This window comes from Heptranchias perlo, chromosome 38 (genome assembly GCF_035084215.1).
Source record: "Heptranchias perlo isolate sHepPer1 chromosome 38, sHepPer1.hap1, whole genome shotgun sequence".
Classification (NCBI taxonomy): Eukaryota; Metazoa; Chordata; class Chondrichthyes; order Hexanchiformes; family Hexanchidae; genus Heptranchias; species Heptranchias perlo.
The window spans coordinates 7,784,081-7,808,066 of NC_090362.1; the positions used below are offsets into that span (position 1 = coordinate 7,784,081).

Genomic DNA, 23,986 nt, shown 5'->3' on the forward strand with positions numbered 1-23,986 from the left:
ACACTTTCAAGAATCAAAAAAAAAGTAACTGATGAAGAAAGCAGCTTGTCCCATTTCTGTCCCTCTTTAGGTCTCTCAGCACCATGACAGGTGACCTAGCAGCATAATGCCTGGAACAAGAACTACTCTCAGGCAGTTATCTATGCCGCTCAAGCTGGCTGGCAGGACCGAAATAAAAGCAGCGTTGTGCAACTCACCCTGGTCCGTTCTTTTGGGAAAGATCTTGCCTTCACCTAGCCCAAAATGTACCGCCAAGTTCAGGAACCCTGTGCATGGGGAAATCACAAGGATGGTGTGGGGCAAACAGCGGCCTACAAGTCAGTGCATTAGTCTTGGTACTCCACCACATCATCAGTGCAAAGAAAATCTTCAGTAAAGCCTATCACTAGTTCAACATCCTAGTAACATGATTCGCCAAGTCAAACAATAATGTGCGTTTCTCTGTTGGGATCTGCAACATCTTTGCTGATATTATTTCACTGACATTTAAAGAATGAAGGAACAAACTTGCTTTTAAATAGCACATTTCCAGTGCTCAGGACATCCCCAGGCGTTTCACAGCCAATGAGGTACTTCTGAAATGTAGTCATGCTTTTGTAGGCAAACATGGCAATCAATGTGTGCAGCAAGGTCCCAGAAACAATACTGATATATGACCAGTTAATCTGTTTTTTGGTGATGGTGGTTAAATGAAGGCCAGGACACCTGGAGAATTCCCTTACTCTTCTTCAAATAGTGCCATGGGATCCGAACAGGGAAGATAGGGCTTCGGTTTAACATCTCAAACGAAAGGCAGCACCTCCAACCCTGCAGCACTCCCTCAGTACTGCACTGACGTGTCAGCCTCGATTGTGCACTCAACGTTTGTTCCATCTGTTTGATGGTATGGCCAATTCCACGGCCTCTGAACTGCACCTGGAATGGTTCTGATTGTGACCTGACAACAGTGATGTCCACCTGGAGGACTCAAAAGCTGAAGACAGTCCAGACTTGAGAAATAGAATATTTTCCAGATTCAAGAATCCAGTTTTCCAGAGGAACTTATTAGATTAAGATAGGGATCAGCCATGATTTAATAAAATGACAGAAAAGGCACCAGGGGCTGAATGGCCTACTCCTGTTCCTTTGTGTCATTAATAAGCCTTTCCATGTCACATACAGTACAGATTAAATGGAGAATAATGCTCCAGCTACATAGCCCCTAGAAACCTTAGCTCCACAGATTAAATGCAGAGCAAAGCTCGTCGTACACTGCCCCAGTGTGCCCTAACTCCAATCTCACAAGAACATTTCCCACTGCACTAGTGTAAATTTCAGTTTCCCATACAAGCCATTTTTGAGGTCTCGGAGATTGGCAATTCGTCTATGCTGCCAACCCAAACCTACTATGAGAATTGAGTTGACACTCCTCAAACTCAGAATCTGGCAGAACAAAAGGAGGCGGCCATTCAGCCCATCGTACCTGTGCAGCTCTTTGAAAGAGCTATGCCAATTCGTCCCACACCCCTGCTCTTTCCCCATAGCCTTGCAAATTTTTCCCCTTCAACTATATATTCAATTCCTTTTTGAAAGTTGCCATTGAATCTGCTTCAACCACCCTTTCAGGCAGCGCATTCCAGATCATCATAACTCACCGGGTTAAAAAAAGGTTTCCTCATGTCACCTCTGGTTCTTTTGCCAATTACCTTAAATCTGTGTTCTCTGGTTACCGACCCTTCTGGAAATGGTTTCTCCTTATTTACTCTGTCAAAACCCTTCATGATTTTGAACACCTCTATCAAATCTCCCCTTAACTCTCTCTGCTCTAAGGAGAACAATCTCAGCTTCTCCAGTCTCTCCACATAACTGAAGTCCCTGACCACTTTCACGTAGGGCTGTTGCAACCAGTAGAAAGACAGAGGCTCATCCAGAGAGTCTGCACTTAATTCAAACCCAGATCCTAAAGGACAGTGTCCTAATTTCATTCTCCCAAACTGGAAGAAGCTTCTTCAGAAACCCAGCTGGAGAAAGGGTTAAAAACATCACATCGGTTCTCTCTGAACGTCAGGCTGTCAACGGATTGGCTACTGCGGCTCAGTCCCAACAAACACTGCACCCGTTTGCCAAGAGACATTCTGCTGTGGTCAGGAGTTCTTTACACTGCAGAGAACAGATGCCCGATTTACAGCATTTGTACCATCGCCCACTTCTGCAGCTCAGTGGGAGCCACAGCCAACTTCCAACCCTAAACGGAAACCCAGGAGAACATAACTGAACCAACATTAACAAAAACCTCACGCAAATCAGGACTGCATTCCATATAAAAGGAAGTGTTGTGCTTGGTGGGGATTAAACAACAAAGCAGCACATAGTATGTTGAGCTGTGAAAACATGAATTCAAGGGAATGGAATATTTGCATCAAGACTGAGCATTTTATTAGGAAGCAATTTTATAATTCTGCCTCGTGAGAGGGAGTGCAAAGCAGCTACTCGCAACCCATCCACCAGCTTAAACATCCACTCCCTCCACCACTGGCGCACAGTGGCTGCAGTGTGTACTATCTACAGGATGTACTGCAACAAGTTGCCAAGGCTTCTTCGACAGCCCCTCCCAGACCCGCAACCTCCACCACATAGAAGGAAAAGGGTAACAGCTGCATGGGAATGCCATCACCTCCAAGTCACACACCATCCCAACTTAGACACATATCGGCCGTTCCTTCATCGTCGCTGGATCAAAATCCTAGAACTCCTACCTAACAGTGGGAGCACCTTCACCACACAGACTGCAGCGGTTCAAGATGGCGGCTCACCACCACCTTCTCGAGGGCAACCAGGGATGGGCAATAAATGCTGGCCTTGCCAACGATGCCCACATTCCGAATTTAGAAAAAACTCACACCCCCACGATGACGTGACTGGGAAGAGCTGCCTTATCCCCATCACGTGAATGGGAGAGGAGCTTATAGGAAGCACCACCAAGCCCTTTCTTCCAGCCTCCTCATGAGGCATGAAAGTACCGGCCTCCCTTTCCGCTGCCACAGGAATAAGTGACTTGGAGATACCACAGCCCACTGCTAGATTAGTCACGTGGTATGTGTGTGAAATGCAGAAACACTGACTCACACTGGACCGTAAACCTTTCAGCAGAAGAAAAGTTTATTCAGAGAAGATCAGATTAAAGCACAGCTTATGGTTCGAAGCTTATACAAAAACCTAAATCTTCAGGGGGTGAAATTGGCCAAAAACATTTGCACGGAGATCATAAGATAGGAGACAAATGTAGAGCAGGGGTATCCACAGTCGGCAGAGAGCCACATGCACCCCCTCCCTCAGAACCCCACTAATCCAGTCCTTGAAGGCCAGACAATACTGTCCTATTTCTGCATGTATTATTTGTTGCTTTGTTTATTTCTCCTGGTGGGTCTAGGAGGTTTGTAAAGGGCTGTTCTTAGTCCTGTGCCCACAATGGTAGATAAATCCTAAATCAGAACACCAAGATCAGTTAGTGTCAGTAACTTGAGGTTAATGGGATTTAAACTTTATCTGAGGCCTCCTGAAGCTAAATAGCACAAAGACAAAAAGCTTGGACACCTCAATCTAGAGAAGAGGAATGCACAGTGCTCAACGGGTTAATTATCCGGCATTTAGGAAATTAATCACCAAATGCCCCTCCCTCTCTGTCTACAGAGCGCGATTGTGTTGGAAGATGCCCATCTTGGGTACCTACGTAACTATGGCAATGCTCACATTGCAACTTAAGATGCTCTTTGTGCACAGATGAGGTAATGATGGTTAGCTGGGTTACCAGAGAGAAAACAATACAATAGTTGCCTGGGCAGTGAACAGTCCCTCCGAACATGCGTGAGACACTGGAGCACATCAATCAGTCAAAGCACACACCACCAATTTTTTTGCCCAAGACTTCTGTGTACATCAAGATTTCTGCCAAATAGGGGAGGGAAAATAAAAATTCTACCTTCAGCAATACAAGAGGGACACTGTTAAGACACAAAACACTTGTGCAAAGCAATCAATGGATCCCATGTTTAGAATTAATTCAACTGCAAATAGCTCCTCCCTCAACCAACTTACAACTTCTCGTGGGAGCTTCGAACATGCAGTCGGAGCAGTAGGAAAATCAACGGTCAAGGGCAATGCCACACCATCAGCCTATGCTATAGGGGAAGCTACCGATGGCAATTTTCTTCTCCCCTTTCCGCCCCACCTCCCTCCCTCTCCTCCACACCCCCAACACCCTGGAGTAGTAAAATCACGTAGTGAGAGGACATCCGAGAACTGGTGAAACGCACTTATGTCAGTGACTCAGTGGTAGCATGCTGGTCTCTGATTCAGGTCAAGAGTTCAAGCCTCACTCTAGAGACTTGAGCACAAAATCTAGGCAGGCACTCGTGCGGAACTGAGGGAGTGCTGCACTGCCAGAGGTGCCTCCTTTCAGCTGAGATGTTAAACCAAGGCCCCGTCAGTCCTTTCAGGTGGACATAAAAGATAATGACACTATTTCAAAGAAGAGCAAGGGAACCTGGTGCCCTGGCCAATATTTATCCTTCAACCAACAGCACTAAAACAGGGTCATTATCACATTGCTGTTTGTGGGACCTTGCTGTGGGCAAATTGGCTGCAACGTTTCCTACATTACAACACTGACTACACTTCAAAAGTACTTCATTGGCTGTAAAGTACTTAGGGATATCCGGAGGTTGTGAAAGGCGCTGTACAAAAGTCTTTCTTTCTTTGGCAATAGTGAAACAGCTACCGTTAGAATTCTATCTAACGATGCGAAGTCAACTTTTATTTAAGCTGAGTGTCGAGGCAGTGTGTATCCCTGCCCACGTGTGACCATTTCCCAGGCAGGCTCCAGGTGCATTAAGATTCTCAGTGGCGAGAGTCAGAAACTCAGCTGATCCAGAGGGAATATCGAGTGAGGAACAAAGTTCCAGTCGTGTGTTCTGATGAATCAGCGTTAAGCAGCTTAAGGCCAACTCTGCTGCAGGTTATTTTGCCCTAGATCCACATTTTGATCATTCAGAGAAATGCTCCTCAGAGACCAGGCGAGATATACCACTCGGCTCGTGTTACCTGCCTCGATTACTCACCATCAGTTTCAAAGGGAAGTCTAAAGCCTCTTTTGTACTGGCTCAATTCGAGTTTGGATTGCAGGAGACAGGCATACGAAACACGGCACCCGGCATTCACAACAACTTGGATTTATATAGCGCCTTTAACGTAGAAAAACGTGCCAAGACTTGCATTGATATAGCGGCTTTTCACAACCTCAGCATGTCCCAAAGGAGACTGGGAGCCGAAGTAGATCAGCGAGCAGAGGGCGAGATGGGTGAACATAACTTGCTGCAAGTTAGGATATGGGCAGCGGAGTTTTGGATGAGCTCAAGTTTACGGAGGGTGCAAAGTGGTAGGCCGACCAGAAGAGAGAGAGAGGCAAAAATTGAGACACAGACTTCAGACAAAAAAAAGAGAAAATCGATAATGTTTACATTTTTTTTTTAAAAACTTCTTGGGATGGAATATAAATGTCTCTAGTTTTAAAAGACACAATTCTAGCTCCTGACCTGGTAAACTCAGTTCATTTCACTTTCTCAATATTTCCACAGTCAGTGCACTGTATTGAGGGTATCTCAGTCCCAGGCTGAGGTCAACACAAGTTCTCCGTCTGATTATTTACCCAGATTCCAGAAAGGGCTCCAGAACTGTTCAGCTTGAAACCCTCACTCCTGGCAAATCTCCCAGCTCTTGGAAATTTCCTATATTGCTCAGGAAACTGTCTATAAACCATGACCCATAACCAGCCCAGAATTGCTGGCAATCCCACTCGCGAAGCCCAGGCAACTCAATGTCATTTGCACATATATTTGCAGCCAGCTAGTTTGTCCTGTTTGAATTTTGTGGGCATGCAGGTTTGGAAAGGGCAGTTCTTAGTGCTTCTTGGTGGATGAATCGTAAATCGGAACACCGGCTAGTAGCTGCAGCCTCAGATATATCGACTTTACATCGAGTTACATCAAGTCGACAGCATAGAAACAAGCCATTTGGCCCAAGCTGGCATTTATGCTCCACACAAGCCTCCTCCCACCCCTTTTCATCTAACCATATCAGTATACCCTTCTATTCCTCTCTCCCCCATGTGCTTATCTAGCTTCCCCTTAAACGCATCTGCGCTATTTCTCTCAACAACTCCTTGTGATAGCATGTTCCACGTTCTTATCACTCTCTGGGTAAAGAAGTTTCTCCTGAATTCCCTAATGGATTTATTAGTGACGAGCTTATATTGATGACCTTTAGATTTGGTCTCCCCCACAAATGGAAACATTTTCTGTCTACCCCATCAAAGGTTTTTATGGCAACATTGATTTACAGGAGGCTCAATAACAATAGCAAATTGCATTTAAACAGCGCCTTTCATGACCTCAGGATGTCCCAAAGCACTTCACAGCCAATAAAGTACTTTGGAAGTGTGGTCACTGTTGTAATGTAGGAAACACGGCAGCCAATTTGCGCACAGCAAGATCCCACAAACAGCAATGAGATAATGATCAGATATTCTGTTCTAGTGATGTTGGTTGAGGGATAAATATTGGCCAGGACACCGGGGGAATGCTCCTTCTCTTCTTCAAACAGTGCCATGGAATCTTTTACATCCACCTGAGGGGACAGATGGGGCCACGGTTTAACGTCTCATCCGAAAGACGGCACCACCAACAGTGCTTCACGTTGAAGTTGGAACGAGACTGCCGCTGTCCTGGAAGCACTGTTTAAAGCAACATGGCGGTTAATACATAGTTATCTGAATCGGGCCTTCAGTCCGAGCACAGGACTGGTCCACTGATTCATTGGAACCATTGGACTGGAAGGGGGAAAAATTAAAGGCTGAAGGAAAAGTAAAAATCTTGCCGTTGTTGATGCTTTTGACTTGGCAAGCAGCCAACCTGGTCCCAAAGGCTCTCCCATTGCATCTCTCACAGAACAAGGGATTAAATGTGACATTATAGACTTAGCTTCTTACAGCTACAAAAGTTCTTAAAAATAATGATGTTCAGCTCAACTCCCAATACAATTCTTATTTATCTCAGACTGCAAGGAACATCTGGGACTCCAGGGGTTCAAGACGATATTGTCCTCAGGGATGGCTGACCCAGTTCAACCAGTGCCCGCAATAGAACTAATCTTGTAGGACCATCAGAAGTTACAGCACAGTTTCGGGTGACCATATGGTAGGGTCGTCCAACCTTTCGGAGTCAGGGGTCAGACACAGGTCAAAACCAGTGAGTACATGATTACGTAGTAATGTAACCTCCCATATATAAAAAATGCATGATTCCCCCAAACAAAAAAATGAGACCTCCCACCCACAGAAAATAAGACTCCCAGATGCATCAAAACTTCCATACAAAAAAAAAGCAAGAACCCCTCCCTGACAACCATCCTTCCCCTCTCTTTTAAGCCTTGTAAGTTCCCAGGCCTGGGGAATTGGTAAAGGCTACTTCCTGACCAGTCAAAATCCACCAAACAGGGAGCTGCCTTCTCCAGTCTTTCAGACCTGGGAAGTTTAAAAGAGGTGAAGTCCAAAGTTGCAGAAGTCATCTCTATGCACAGAACTAGCAGGAACTCCAAGGGCCAGGTTACACTTGCCGTGTGGGACACCTTTAATACGGTAGGATACGGCCCCATGCTGGCAACGTTCCACTTCAGGTTTCTGATTTGACCCACCCGATGAGGGGAGGCAGACAGCGTGAAGACTAGACATTCCTCCAAAGGAAGGAAGGGGACGAAATGGAGATGAAACAACTTGAGATATAAAATTCTCATCCTTGTTCTCAAATCCCTCCATAACCTCGCTCCTCCCGATCTCTGTAACCTCCTCCAGCCCTACAACCCTCCGAGATCTCTGCGTTCCTCCAATTCTGGCCTCTTGCGCATCCCTGATTTCCTTCGCTCCACCCTTGGCGGCCTTGCCTTCAGCTATCTAGGCCCGAAGCTCTGGAATTCTCTTTCTATACCTCGCTCTCCTCCATTAAGATGCTCATTAGCCTTCTTCAAATAGTTCTGTGGGATCTTTCTCATCTGCCTGAACAAACAGACAATACAGCATTTCCTCAGTAATGCACTGAAGATGGCAGCTAGCTGTAAGCACAGCAAAGTTTTTAAACAATGATTACAATTATGGGAATTAAAAGTTTAAACCACCTCGATTTGGGTCATTCCACTCCCAATCCCCAGTAAGCACAATGCTCCACTGTTCCCACACACCACCCTTCCCTGCTGCTCATATCTGTGATCGTCCTTCTAGTCCCTCTCACTATGAAGGATTTTGATAGAGTAAATAGGGAGAAATTGTTTCCACTGGCAGGAGGGTCAATAACCAGAGGACACAGATTTAAGGTAATTGGCAAAAGAACCAGCAGGGAGATGAGGAGAAATTCTTTTACGCAGTGAGTTGTTACGATCTGGAATGCACTGCCTGAAAGGTTGGTGGAAGCAGATTCAGTAGCAACTTTCAAAAGGGAATTGGATAAATACTTGAAAAGGAAAAACTTGCATGACTAATTGGATAGTTCTTTCAAAGAGCCAGCACAGGCATGATGGGCCAAATGGCCTCCTTCTGTGCTGTAGGATTCCATGATACTAAACCCGTGCATTTCTCGTTCATTCTCTCCAAGTTCCTTTCACTGATCCCATTCCTCCCTGTACTTGACATTTCATTTTCTTTATACTTCTCCCGAAACCCGCGCTCCCAGCTAGACTTCAACTTGCCCAATTTCTTATCTGGTGCTGCCCCCGACCCCCGTCGCTCCCCCGCCTCTTTCTCCCGACCCCCATCGCTCCCCCGCCTCTGTCTCCCAGCCCGGCCACCCCACCCCATGGCCGACTTCACTGTACTCTCCATAACCTGCAACTTGGATTCCTGACCTCTAATTCTGCAGCACTCAAAACTCTCATTTCAATAATTTAATACCTCTCCAATCCAATATTTACTAAATATTCCAATTAAGTGACTGTGGAGATAATCGTTCTGCAATGAGTACATACATTTTTCTCATTTGCCTCAAACAATTGCTTGTTCCTCCGGGAAATTTCCGTGACCACGAGCAGCTCGCTGCACCAAATGTGGTTAGTTTCTTGCGATTCTCTCTCAGTTTCATCCATCACGGCTCAAAGGCACAGACCAGGTCAGTACTTAATCACCACAAAGCTGCTCCACACCCAATACTAGCTGTGAGCAATACCACAGGAAATGTTCCAATCTATAGTACATTAAGTCTTCCTGTAAGTGTCACACGTTTCCTGTAACACCTTCATGGTTACAATTTGATAACACCCCTACACAGCATCCTTTGACTCTCCATAAGCAACTCCACAGGCGATCTGCCAATGATGTAATGTTACAATTTGTTGCAGAATGTAAAATTATCTTTTAAAAAAAAGCCAGTTATTTAACGTTAGTTTTTTCTGACCCAGCGCTGAAACCCAGGAACACTTGATAATCTGCAAAGTTCCATGAATAAACAATTGAACTCTGAGTGACCTAAACGTCTCTTTAATTCACAATTAGACTTTGTATCCTTAAAAGGAACACAAATCCACCGTAGCAGAACAGATTGCGCATTATAAGGGATGCCTTAAAATAGCAAATCATCTATTCAGCCTTGGTTCAGTTGGTAGCACTCTCACCCGAGTCAAAAGGTTGTAGGTTTAAGTCCCCCTCGAGAGATTTGAGCACAAAATCTAAGCTGGCACTTCAGTTGTAGGCACTTTGGGACGAGTTGATGTCGTGAAAGGCACTATATAAATGCAAGTCTTTCTTTCTTTTATCTGACTTTCCACAGAGCAACGTCACCTCAAACTTTATAAAAAGAATTTGCATTTATGTAGCGCCTTTCACAACCTCAGAACGTCCCAAAGTGCTTTACAGCCAATTAATTACTTTTTGAAATGTGGTCACTGTTGTAATGTAGGAAACGCAGCAGCCAAATTGCACACAGCAAGATCCCACACACAGCAATGTGATAATGACCAGATGATCTGTTTTAGTGATCTTGGTTGAGGGATAAATATTGGCCAGGACACCGGGGATGACTCCCCTGCTCCAATATTATGTAAAATATTTAAAAACAGTACTTCTGCGTGCACAGACATCACCCTTCATAACAGATACAAAACAAGTGTGAAATATTGTCTGCTTCTCCGCTGGAGCTGCACACTGAGGGGGCCGTTCCAACTCACTGAACTGAGTGACCGCAGGCTCCGGATTCAATGTGCCAAATTTCCTGTTCAGACAATTAAATTGTGAATCACCTGAGGATCCATTTGCTTAACAATTAGCCTTTGTGACCTTAAAGGGACAGAACTCCACTTCTCCAGTAGACTAATCCACTCTGCATTAGATGGTATAGTATTCCTGATCATACAAAACGTGTATAATCTGACTGTGAACTGCACCATTGGAGATCACAAATCACTGATTCGGTGCAGCTCACACACGCATGTACACCGGTGCAGCTCACACACGCATGTACACCGGTGCAGCTCACACACGCATGTACACCGGTGCAGCTCACACACGCATGTACACCGGTGCAGCTCACACACGCATGTACACCGGTGCAGCTCACACACGCATGTACACCGGTGCAGCTCACACACGCATGTACACCGGTGCAGCTCACACACGCATGTACACCGGTGCAGCTCACACACGCATGTACACCGGTGCAGCTCACACACGCATGTACACCGGTGCAGCTCACACACGCATGTACACGGGTGCAGCTCACACACGCATGTACACGGGTGCAGCTCACACACGCATGTACACCGGTGCAGCTCACACACGCATGTACACCGGTGCAGCTCACACACGCATGTACACCGGTGCAGCTCACACACGCATGTACACCGGTGCAGCTCACACACGCATGTACACCGGTGCAGCTCACACACGCATGTACACGGTGCAGCTCACACACGCATGTACACGGTGCAGCTCACACACGCATGTACACGGTGCAGCTCACACACGCATGTACACGGTGCAGCTCACACACGCATGTACACGGTGCAGCTCACACACGCATGTACACAGACATTCTGTCCAGATCACTAACATGTGTACACACACATGCATTCCGTGCAGCTCACGCACAAAACCTCTAACCAAAAATAAATCAGCTATTTCTAGAAATTAACTGAATTTCTATATCCATTTACATACCAATTAATTCACCTAAATAAGATTTTATACACATTAATTCAACATAATTGCAGACACTAATTGTCTTGGTTTAAACTATAATCTTCCTTCCTCATGCTTTACCAGATAATGCTGTGCAATGTAATAAAATTATTCTGCTTTTTATAACAACTATAGATTTTAAACATTCTTTGTCTCATACTGGTACATCATAGTAATCCCAATAAAAACTATTGTTACAATAAATTACTTTAAATGAGACTTAAACATACATGAAAATTAGTTTTGTACTTATTCCATGCTGGCTGTCCTTGATTAACAGATACATTTCTTAAAACTCACCAAATTTGATCTTGAAATTGTGGGTTCTAAGAGTTTGCCCCCCAACTAGTCTGTAGTTAGCAGTTAACCCTTCTCTCCCTTTCTGAACAGATGTTTTACATTGGCTGCTCTCCAGTCCCACAACCTAAGCATGATTGAAAAATTGTGGGCAGAGCCTCTGCTGACTCCCCTCTGACTTTCTTCAACAGCCTCGGGTAGAGCTATCAAGGCCACTTCCTTTTCTAAAGTTATCTCTAACAACTTATCTATATCTTCCTCCAGTACATCTACACACTCATTTCCATCAATTGTAAAAACTAAGATACCTATTTCATATCTATTCTACACAACTGAATTTCCCGAAGCAATCCTACCCTAACTCTACTTTTACTTTTGATATGCTTATAAAAACCCTATGTCCTTTCATGTTACCTGCTAGCCTTCATTTCATGTTCTCTTTCTTCTAATCTCCCTTTTTGCCACCCCAATACACTTTCCTTATTCCTCATGATTTTCGTCAGTATCGTTAACCCTAGTTTAAACATCTGCCTTCCTTTTAAGTTTGTTTAATTTTCATTTATTTATACTCAGAGCTCCATGCTTTAATGCAGTCCCTCTTCACTTTACAATGTATCCATTCTGTACTCTATCCATCGCATGTGAAGACTGTCCCTTACTGATCTGTCAACCTATTTGAAAACTTTTCTGCCCAGTTAATTCAGGCCAGATAGATCTCACTGAACCATGAGTTTGTCTGGTCAAGCACTCTTGGACTACCCGTCTCTATTTTCACATTGAACTTAATTATGCTGTTTCCATATTGTTCTCCTGCTCTCATCAGCCATTTGCCTCACTTCATTTCCCGAAGCTAGATCAAGGAATGCTTCTTTCCTCGCTGGACTATCATACTGATATGGGAAGCAGTCTTAGATTCATTCTAAAATGGATTCCCCACTTTGACCACATATATTACCTTTATCCCACTCTATCTTAAGATAGTTAAAATCACCCTGTATAAATGCCTTGTTTTTACATCTCTCTCTCAACAGTCGACAAATCTCCCCTTTACCTTAACTCTACTGTTCAGTGGTCAGTTCTGCACACCAAGAATTTTAATTTCTCTACCCAATCCTTAAATCTATCGATACAAACTCTGTATTAACACAATCCCCAAGAACATCCTTACGCTCCAGCACTGTGATAGAATCCTTTATTAATACTGCAAACTCACCCCCTTTCTGTCCTCCCTATCTCTCATGAAATATTATAAATAGAAATATTAAGTTTCTAGTCATGTCCAAACCCAAGGCACTTCTCTATTCTAGTTACCATATCAATTATAAATGTTTCCCTCTCCAATTTTATCCAATATATTAAATACTTGGGTTGGTTTAGCTAGAAAGAAAGAACTTGCATTTATATAGCACCTTTCATGGCCTCAGGATGTCCCAAAGCTCTTTATAGATAATTAAGTACTTTTTGAAGTGTAGTCACTGTTATAGGGAAAAGCAACAGCCAATTTGCTAGGTCCCACAAACAGCAATGAGGTAAATGACCAGATAATCTGTTTTAGTGATGTTGGTTGGGGGACAAAATATTGGCCAGAAAACAGGGAGAACTCCCCTGTTCTTCCTTGAAATAGTGTCATGGGAACTTTTACATCTCATCCAAAAGACGGCACCTCTCACAGTGGAACACCTCCCTCAGTACTGCACTGGAGCGTCAGCCCAGATTTTGTGCTCCTATCTCTGGAGTGGGACTTCAACCCACAACTGTCTGACTCAGAGGCGAGGGTGCTACCACTAAACCACAGTTAACACCCTGATCTGTCAGCGTCAGCAACGAGAGACATATGGAAATCAATGGGAACAGGGATTTAAACTTGACATGGGACCCTGAAGTTCAACAATATGAACTATGCAGCCCAAGGCAGCAGCATAGGCTCCCCTATACTGAGGTATAGAATGATGCAGCGACTTGGATTAGGATCACTGAAACCGGTGTTCAAAAGTCGTAAAACCTACCTTAAATCCACTTAAAATTATAATGTTCTCTTCTCTTCAAATACATTCTTCCACTGTAAGGGGCACCAAATACGATTTGCCCCCATCAGACACTGAAAACAGGGACAGTAATACAAGTTGGACACTGCAACAAGGTACATCAAATCTTTGACTGTGTTCATTTGAATTCAGGGTAGATTACTAATTAGAAGTTTGCTATCAGCAATCTTAGCTTTGGAGCCTGCAGCAACCTTCCAGTAAGCGTTCAAAGGGAAACTGCTCCAACATGCCATGCTTGTCAACACGCATTTATCTGACTAATCTCGGTTACTGCACACCTCAATATTAGAATACAACCTGACCTGCTAAGGACCAAGTGCTGATATACATAAACCTGCTCTTCAAGTCTGCTGTCTCCCAAGTGAATGGCACACTTCAATTTCCACCACATCTAACTTCACATCACAGAGCAACCTTTACTTGGCTTGTCGAAACGGTCTTTGAGACTTTGCTGTGCTAACAGTTAGAACTCTATTAGTTTCAGCCCCAGTTGGAGTACATTCAGCTCTAGTAATCCAAATGGCCAATGAAGGCCTCTGAATGCCTTCTCCAGGGCTGACGGGCTTAAATTACCCAACACACGCACTGGCTATTGATTTTCAGTTGAAACTACGAGAGATCCGCAAGTGCTCTGTCTATCTGGATGAAACACATGATAGCACTAGATAAAAACAATCAATGGGAGGAGGTGGGAGTTTTTACATTTTTAAATACTGTTGAAGTAATCCCTGTGGGTTGGGTCAACTGGTGCAAATCTGCAGTTCAAGTGTTTTAGACAGTCAATAATTCATCCGTATACATCGTGTGTTCTATAGCACAGGAACAATGGCAGGAGTAAAGTGTGTAACTGAGGCACCACCACGGTATACAACATTCCATCCCACAAGTGGTCAGATTTCTCAACTAGCACAAGACAAATATGTCATACAAAAATCTCCGAAAAAGCACAGACAGTGATAACCTGTGACACATTGCCCATGTCAATACCTAGACAAAATGATGAGAGGGGAAGGGAAATTAACGATATGTAATAAGCAAGCTGGAAAGAGTTACATCCTATATACACTTTTCTCACCAGCAATGATACAAGGTAATTACAGTCAAAATAGTCAGGAAAGAAGCACCTTGATTATTAAGTCGTTTGTTATCGCTCATTTCCGGGTCTTATTATGCAAACATGTAACACTCGGACAGCGAGTCAACTACTTTCATTTATATCGTGCCTTTGACGTAAAGAAACATGCCAAGCCCCTTCATAAATAGACACAAGGAAAGCTAGACACTGAGCTCGGAAGGGAGATTGGGATGGGTGACAAAGATAGGTCAAAGGGTCTTAAAGTTTCGGAAAGGGACGGATGAGTGAGAGAGAGAAAGATGGATGTGTAGGGTGGGCATTCCAAAGAACAGTATTGCAACAGCTGAAGGCTCTTCCACCAACGGTGTGACATTACCATTGCCAAATGACTTGCTCTAATTGTGCAACAAAATGGTTGAATGAACTACCTACAGTGTTAATCAGTTGCTTCAAAATTTATGTGCTTATTTACCCAACATAAACAAGGTCCCCAGGGTAGATCTGGCGATGGAGGATTGCAACCCTCTGGCAGACCCAAATCCGATACCTGAGCCGAGCAGGTCCACAGTACAGAAGGCCGGCCAGACTCATTAGTGGCACCCGAGAGATAGACCTGTCAGTGCAGGCTGGGAATCTTCACACTCGGCCCCAAGTGATCATGCAAGCCAATGGTGGTCCTAGCTTGACATGCAGTGGGAACATTTTTTTTATTATTCGTTCATGGGATGTGGGCGTCGCTGGCAAGGCCAGCATTTATTGCCCATCCCTAACTGCCCTTGAGAAGGTGGTGGTGGAGAGCCGCCTTCTTGAACCGCTGCAGTCCGTGTGGTGAAGGTTCTCCCACAGTGCTGTTAGGAAGGGAGTTCCAGGATTTTGACCCAGCGACGATGAAGGAACAGCGATGTATTTCCAAGTCGGGATGGTGTGTGACTTGGAGGGGAACGTGCAGGTGGTGTTGTTCCCATGTGCCTGCTGCCCTTGTCCGTGGGTTTGGGAGGTGCTGTTGAAGAAGCCTTGGCGAGTAGCTGCAGTGCATCCTGTGGATGGTACACATTGCAGCCACAGTGCGCTGGTGGTGAAGGGAGTGAATGTTTAGGGTGGTGGATGGGGTGCCAAACAGGCTGCTTTGTCCTGGATGGTGTCGAGCTTCCTGAGTGTTGTTGGAGCTACACTCATCCAGGCAAGGGGAGAGCATTCCATCACACTCCTGACTTGTGCCTTCTAGATGGTGGAAAGGCTTTGGGAGGTCAGGAGATGAGTCACTTGCCACAGAATACCCAGCCTGTGATCTGATCTTGTAGCCACAGTATTTATGTGGCTGGGCCAGTTAAGTTTCTGGTCAATGGTGACCCCCAGGATGTTGATGGTGGGGGATTCGGCGATGGTAATGCCGTTGAATGTCAAGGGGAGGTGCGTAGACTCTCTCTTGTTGGAGGTGGTCATTGGCTGGCACTTGTTTGGCACAAATGTTATTTGCCACTTATCAGCCCAAGCCTGGATGTTGTCCTGGTCTTGCTGCATGCGGGCACAGACTGCTTCATTATTTGAGGTTTGCGAATGGAACTGAACACTGTGCAATCATCAGCGCACATCCCCATTTCTGACCTTATGATGGAGGGAAGGTCATTGATGAAGCAGCTGAAGATGGTTGGGCCTAGGACACTGCCCTGAGAAACTCCTGCAGCAATGTCCTGGGGCTGAGATGATTGGCCTCCAACAACCACTACCATCTTCCTTTGTGCTCGGTATGACTCCAGCCACTGGAGAGTTTTCCCTCTGATTCCCATTGACTTCAATTTTACTCGGGCTCCTTGGTGCCACACTCGGTTAAATGCTGCCTTGATGTCAAAGGCAGTCACTCTCACCTCACCTCTGGAATTCAGCTCTTTTGTCCATGTTTGGACCAAGGCTGTAATGAGATCTGGAGCAGAGTGGTCCTGGCAGAACCCAAACTGAGCATCAATACGCTGTGCTTGTAGGCTGTGTGGTTGCAGCTGGTTAAATTCCAGTGGTACCCCGTGCATGCTTGGGAGTCCCCAAGCCTTGCCTCTTGCCAACTTGCTCTCTGAACGTAGGTTAAGTTCTCTACAAGGAGTGCACACACTCCATATCAGGCAAACACAAACTTTACCTGTACGGATTTCTCAGCAGGCCAGTTTGGAAAATCTTAAGAATAGTAATGTCTCCATAAGAGTCAGGCAAAAAGAAACAAACATAAGCTTTAGAAAGTTAGGGCCAAATAAAGTGACTAGGGATTTGTAAAAGAACGTTGCTATGAGAAATCAAGCTGTCACACGATTGCAAAAAGGGGCCCTGCTGTAGGGTCAGCGAAGGGCCGGTGGTCGGCACAGGTTAGACGGAAGCAACACCTCGCACTTAACCCAGGCTCTATAATGACGCTCGGTGCAAACAGGGAGAAGTGTTCCACGTACTAAGAACCTCGTGCCAGTATGGTTTTTAACACTGATGAGTCATCTCTTGCCAGCTCGGCACAAGGCCATTGTGTAACTTGAATAGCGCAGGATGTGAGAGGAAGAGGCGACTTTCACAAAGGGAAGAAAAGATTTTTCCAGGGCGACAGTGCATTAGAGATAGACATGAGGGTCCAGTGCTGTGTAGTAAACCTTATTTGGGATAACAGCCGTCACTAATTTGCAGTGTGACATTCGCAAGCAAGGCATTTATTGAGCGATACATCAACAGCTTTACGCTCATAGACTGTGCCATTTTTTTTTATATACACAGCATCTTTGCCAAGCCAGCTTTGACGTAAAGTATGATTTTTACTGCCAGAACACTTCGATGAGTGTAAAGGGTGAATACTCTTTTTGGAAACCACTCTCTTCGTCAGACAGCTCATTTATTTATACATCATCTGTTGTCAAATATTCATGATGGCTAAATACCCTGAGGTCTGATAGTCTAGCATCAACACAACTGAATGAGGACCCTAGAGTGCGAGTCTGGTCAGGCCAGTCACTGACAGCCAATGATGTCATCCACATACACTTAGTATAAAAAAAGGATCAGCTGATTCAATCCCATGACACGGCTCTTGGGACACGTTTGATTATGAAATAATCACACACAGTTTAGCTAATCCAATGATTACAAGATAAATATAGACGACGGAAGCCACTCAGACCAATTCAGCCCCTCCATCTCGGAGCGTCCAAGCTTTAGATGGACACCACGGAGCCTCGGAGGCCACAAATAAAGATTAATGTAACGTTCATCCCATTGATTTGGATCTCTGAAACTTTTGATACGAACAGATCCTAGTGTTCTGATTTAGGATTTACCCACCAACAAGGCAACGGCACTAAGAAAGGCGTTTTCTAAACCTCCAGGTCCACAAAATTCTAACAGGACAGACCAACAAGTGATCAAAGTGGAAATAGAACAGAACTGCCTGGGTTTCATTGGCTGGATTGCCAAGGCTCATTGACCTCTGATCTAGAAAGGCCCACAGTCCCCACCCCTGCCCCCCCACCCCCCATTTTGCACCCAGTTGTATCTTAAATGATTACAAAATTTGTGCCTCTGCTATCCTATCAGGAAGGTCATTTCAAGTGTGAAGAACTTCCTTTCACCAGTCGTAAATCTCTCTTTCACCTGTTTGAACCTGGGTCCTCTTGTCCTACTCTCTTGGATTATCCTGCGCCCAATTTACCTTTTCTATACCGGTCACCACCTTACGAGGTTGGTTTTCAGTCACCTCCATTTAGGGCTGCGGAGTGAAAGTTACTCCAGTATTTCACTCATAACGTAATCCTCTGCACCACCTCCAGGGCTTAAACATTTCCCTTGTATCTCAATGAGCAAAACTGTACCAAAAACTCAAGGTATAAGCAGATAAGAAAACTGGAGTTTCAGTATGACATCCTCCGACTTTGCGTCGAAAAGGGGATTTATTTTGGATTATAAGTACGCAAATTCTGGGGTAATTTAGGTCATCACTAGAAAGGATCTATTGAGAAAATCAAAGGCCAGTGGCATATTCGCTATGGGATGTTTACAGATTTAATAACAGATGTTATTGCGCAGACTCGTTGAAAGGAGATTAACCAGATGTAGTTAGAACACTGACACAATGGCATTACGTTAGGAGGATGCAATTAAACATATACAAGCACTGGAGTTCCTTGGGGACTTCATCTTGTCTTGCTGAGGCTAGCGCAAGAAGTCAAGACGACATGCTTTCCATCTCCTAAAGGAGACCCTGGTACATGAGTTATAATGTTATAACTGGTACCTATCTCATATAAACTACATGTAAGGGATTGTGTTTTATTATCTCATTGACTTAATTTAATAAAGAATATTAACCAAACATTTCCATGTTTCCTAGTCCTCGAACTTGTATCAGAGGTCAAGGATATATGATAATATCCTATAATACCTCCACATAAGGGCAATAGGGATATATGACAATATCCTATATAAATCCAACACAGGATGCAGATCGAAACACACAAGGAGATTGTTGTCGCTCAGACAAGTGGATAGTCACGTGACATGGACAACACGCACACACAGCTAGTTATTTGGAGCTAGAGCTGCACGCATTGAGGAGACATTGGAAGAGCTACTGAAGGGAGCAGAGAGCCACTGGCGCTGACCCATATAGCAGCTGACCCATATAGGGGCTCAACAGCATGCGGAACAGTCCAAGAATGGCTCGAGACATGCATATGAAAATTGTCTCAAAACTCAACAACAGGATGCAAAGTACGAATAGACTTGGCATTTAGTAAAGCAGGAGTTTACCATGGAAACTGAGCATATAAATAAATGGCAGTCGAATTGGTGTAAAAATAACGATGTCACTTTGGCCAGCACCTGGGGCTGTTTTCAGGACAGAAGGAGCTATTCAGAAGAGACAAGCTGTACCTAAATAGAGCGGGAACCATGAAACTTGCAAGGAAGACACAGCTATTGAAAAATCGTTGACACAAAACGAGGGCATGGAAGGATCTGTTTGCCAAAAATTGATCAGGGAGTTAATGTTATCCAGCAGCTGGACACGAACACAGCAAGTACCTCATGGCACACATGGTCCTGCTGTAACTAAGCTACAGTTACAGCTACAGTAAGGCCACTTTCTTACAGGACAAGATAACAGAGTTTCTCAAGTAAACTACATATTGACTAACTCAGAAAAATCAATGCGCCAGATAACGCAATAAATGTCAATTTTATCTCACCTTGCTGGTTTATCAGCCATTATCGGGTCACAGGTAATTCAGTCATTCTCTGCTCCATCTGTAAGAGTGTGAATTCTAGTGAGCGCGCTTTAGGATATGAGGTGATTGGTGAACAAAACTGTCTGCTCCCAGATCTTTCACAAAACCAGATATTTTGCTTTGAAAAAAAAATACATTTTTCTAGTTTTTTTCCCTCCCTGGATGTGGGCTTATTGCTAACACAAGATTGTGTACACCATGTAGGGTTATGAGCTCAAGGCAGCTGAGCAGAAAGACCTGGGTGTTATGCAGCATGCGACACTGAAGTCCCATGACCAGTGTCGCGAGGTGATTGTAAAAGCGAATAGGGTATTAGGATGTATTGCCAGAACAATTAAATTTTAAAACAACAAATGAACTTGCATTTATATAGTGCCTTCCATGACCTCAGGACGTCCCAAAGCACTTTACAGCCAACAAAACACTTTTGACGTGTCATCACCATAATGTAGGAAACTCGGCAACTACTTTTGCCCACAAACAGCATTGAGATAAATGACCAGATAATCTGTTTTAGAGATGTTGGTTAAGGGATAAATATTGGCCAGGTCACCGGGGAGGACCCCCTGCTCTTCTTCAGATAGAGTCGTGGGATCTTTTGTGTCCATCTGAGGGGGCAGACAGGGCCTCAGTTTAACATCTTATTTGAAAGACGGCACCTCTGGCAGTGCAGCACTCCCTCAGTACTGCCCGGATTATGTGCTCAGGCCTCTGGGATGGGGTTTGGACCCACAACCTTCTGACTTGGAGGCAAGAGTGCTACCACTAGACCATGGCTGACATATGGAAATATTATCCTTCCTCTATACACGGTCTTGGTCAGGCCACATCTAGAAAACTGCGTCCTGTTTTGGCCCCTTCACACGGTGGGCTATCTGAATGCCCTGGAAAAGGTGCAGAAGACGGCCGCGAGATTGATATCTAGTTTAAGGACCGTTGGGTACCACAAGAGGCTAAAGAAGCTGAGGCTTTTTACTCTAGAAAAGTGTAGAATTTGAGGAGGTTTGATTTAGATCGCCAAAATAGTGCATGGATTTGACTTGGTCCAAGTTATTCGAGCTGAATAGCTTTGGGTGGACCAGGAGACACAAGTTGCGTAAGCGTGGAACCAGGTTAGACACTAGGAAGTACTTTGCACAGAGAGTTGTTGACCTCTAGGGCAAGTTGCTGGCACAGGCAATGAGTGATTGACTATGAGCATTCAAAGGTGAGTTCCTGAGAGTGACCAACAGGACCTCCTACAGAAGGTGGGCGCGCTGCTGGGGGATGTGTCCCCAAATCGCCATGGTCTCCTGGAACTTGTTCCATCGCCTTCAGGGGTCAGCGAAGAAATTCCCCGTTTAGATAGTATGGCTTGTGGGGGGGGGGGGCGAAGAGATTGGGATGACAGTGTGCTGAATGCACACCCTGCCAGTATAGGTCAGGATCAATGGACCAGCTGGTCTTCACTCCGACGATCCCCACTGCTCCAGTACTGTAGTTACTAAGCTGCTCTAGAAATGCCACAACTGACAACGGTTTAATCCTTCCCTCAACTCCCCAGATGCCAACAGTGCCAAAATCAACTTGTAATAAGTATTACTACCCAATCCATAGTTGCACAGGCCATGTTTCTGAATTTTAAAGGAGTCACTTCCCGGTCATCGTTATCAGTTAAGTGCGTCAACCCGAGCCTAAACTGACACCACATTCCAGCTGTGCACATCTCCATCACAGAGTCACATAAATCACAAAGCACATACAGCACTTCAAGCTGATACAAGGTGTCAGCGATTCTTTCAAGATGTTTAAGTTGCAGCTAAATTGGGCATCCCAGAGGAAGGCTCCACCACAAGCTGACACGAGGCTTTGACAGCATTAGGGGTAGAATCCTTTATTAGGAACATAGGAACAGGAGGAGGCCATTTAGCCCCTCGAGCCTGTTGCGTCATTCAATGAGATCATGGCTGATCTGTGACCTAACTCCATGTACCCGCCTTAGCCCCCTATCCCTTAATACATTTGGGTAACAAAAATTTATCAATCTCAGATTTAAAATTAACAATTGATCTAGCATCAACTGCCGTTTGTGGAAGAGAGTTCCAAACTTCTACCACCCTGTGCATGTAGATAATGTTTCCTAACTTCACTCCTGAAAGTCCTGGCTCTAATTTTAGGCTATGTCCCCTAGTCCTAGACTCCCCACTGCTGCACCAACAACCACAGCTAGCCAATGTTGCCTGCAACTCTCTCACACATGTGCGAGGGGGAAAGGGAGGGACGAGGGGGAAATGGAGTGGAGGAGGTTTCTGAGGTAGATTGAGGCAAGGCCACGGAGGCACGTGTAAACGGAAGATGAGGACATTGAATTCAATACATTGGGGGAACAAGGAGCCAGCAGAGGTCAGAGATGATGGGCGAGAAGGATTTAGTGCAGGACAAGGTGGAGCCAGTGGAGATTTGGAATTGAAGATCAGCAAGTATGATTAAGGTTAAGAGGGGGGAAAGGCTTGCTGGGTCAAATGGCCCTTTCTAGTTTCTAAAATTTCCCGCTGTTTCCTGAAGTAGAAAATTAATTACGAACATATGAAAATGACGGGAAGGAAAAGACTGTCAAGTCTGCTCCACAATCGATGCCTGGAGCATCTTGACTAGACACTTTCTGCACTCCCTCCATCCTCCTCTCTTCCCCCTCCCCTTCCCAGTCATGTAATTTCCTGGGAGAGGCAAAAAAACACAACAAAACCCACAGCCAAAAAGCAAGGTTGGGAGGGGGGGGGGGGGGGGGGAGAAAAATAGGAAATTCCTCTCCCAATCCCTCAGGCGTAGAGTGTACCAGTAGAGTGCAGTCCATTTCAGATCAATTCCTTTACTAAAACAGGCAGATCACAATTTGCTCCATAGCATCCGACCTTCATTATTTTACCTTGGGAATTTTAGTCTCTGGCACAGAGTACAGTTTTTGCATCAATGCTGGTCATAGGTGTAATGGTTGAATACACTGTATGTGCTGCATTTCCTATGCACGTAATTGTTGTGCTCAACAGGGTGAGGGATATGGGTGCAGAGGAAGGAAATACTTTTCAAGCACTCCTAGATCAGGTACAGTACAGTTAAATGCCGAGTAACACTCCTTCTACTCTGCCCCATCAAGCACCCCCAAGTGCAGTAAAACTAGACTTTTTTTGATTATTTGTTCTCGGGATGTGGGCATCGGTGACAAGGCTGCATTTATTGCCCATTCCCAGTTGACCTGAGGGCATTAAGAACCAACCACGTACTGCGGGACTGGAATCATGTGTAGGCCTGTCCAGGTAGGAGTGGCAGGTTTCCTTCCCAGAAGGATGTTAGTGAACAAGTTGGGTTTTTATGACAATCCGCCAACTTTCGTGGTTACTTTTCTGGTGTGAACTCGCAACTTCTGGATTGCTAGGCCAGTGCCATAATCATATAGGCTACCGCACTCTTCAGCTCTGCTAGACAAATGTGGCACAGGGCACCCCATACTGTACTAGTGTGGCACTTCACAATTCCCTCGACTCCTGAATGGGGCGGCCAATTTTTGCACCAAATTAGGGGGCAGATTTGTCCCCATTCCAAACTGGATTTAGACTGCCTAGCAGATGGGGGCAACTTTACTCCCCAAATGTCAGGGTTAATTTGGACCCAGATCCCAGAGGCCAGTGTCTAATGCAGTGTGTCGACCAGACCCTGGAATACCTGTCAAACTCAAAGGAACTGTAGTTAATCTCAGGGCGGCATGAAACAGTCTCAATTTACTGATGCAGTGCTGCACTGTCAGAGGCGCGCCACAGAGGAGGGGGGAGGGGAGGCGCGCCACAGAGGAGGGGGGAGGGGAGGCGCGCCACAGAGGAGGGGGGAGGGGAGGCGCGCCACAGAGGAGGGGGGAGGGGAGGCGCGCCACAGAGGAGGGGGGAGGGGAGGCGCGCCACAGAGGAGGGGGGAGGGGAGGCGCGCCACAGAGGAGGGGGGAGGGGAGGCGCGCCACAGAGGCAGAAAACTGAAGGTTGCCCATCTCTGAGTGGTCTGTAATTTCCCCCTGCCCCCACGCACTTATACTTTACCAGAACAATCG

General features: G+C 45.3%; 1 protein-coding gene across 3 annotated transcripts in view; it reads right to left on the bottom strand.

The window, feature by feature from the left end:
• LOC137304699 (sorting nexin-27-like) overlaps positions 1–23,986 on the bottom strand; it is an 89,854-nt gene that overhangs the window by 56,196 nt on the left and 9,672 nt on the right. The window contains exon 1 of one of the 3 annotated variants that reach the window (XM_067973365.1): positions 19,873–19,932. The exons of the other annotated variants lie outside the window; for them this stretch is intronic. Within the exon in view, the coding sequence (XP_067829466.1) occupies positions 19,873–19,892 (20 nt within the window). The 5' untranslated portion in view covers positions 19,893–19,932. Of the gene's footprint in view, positions 1–19,872; positions 19,933–23,986 lie in introns of those variants that run through there. 3 annotated transcript variants of the gene reach the window in all.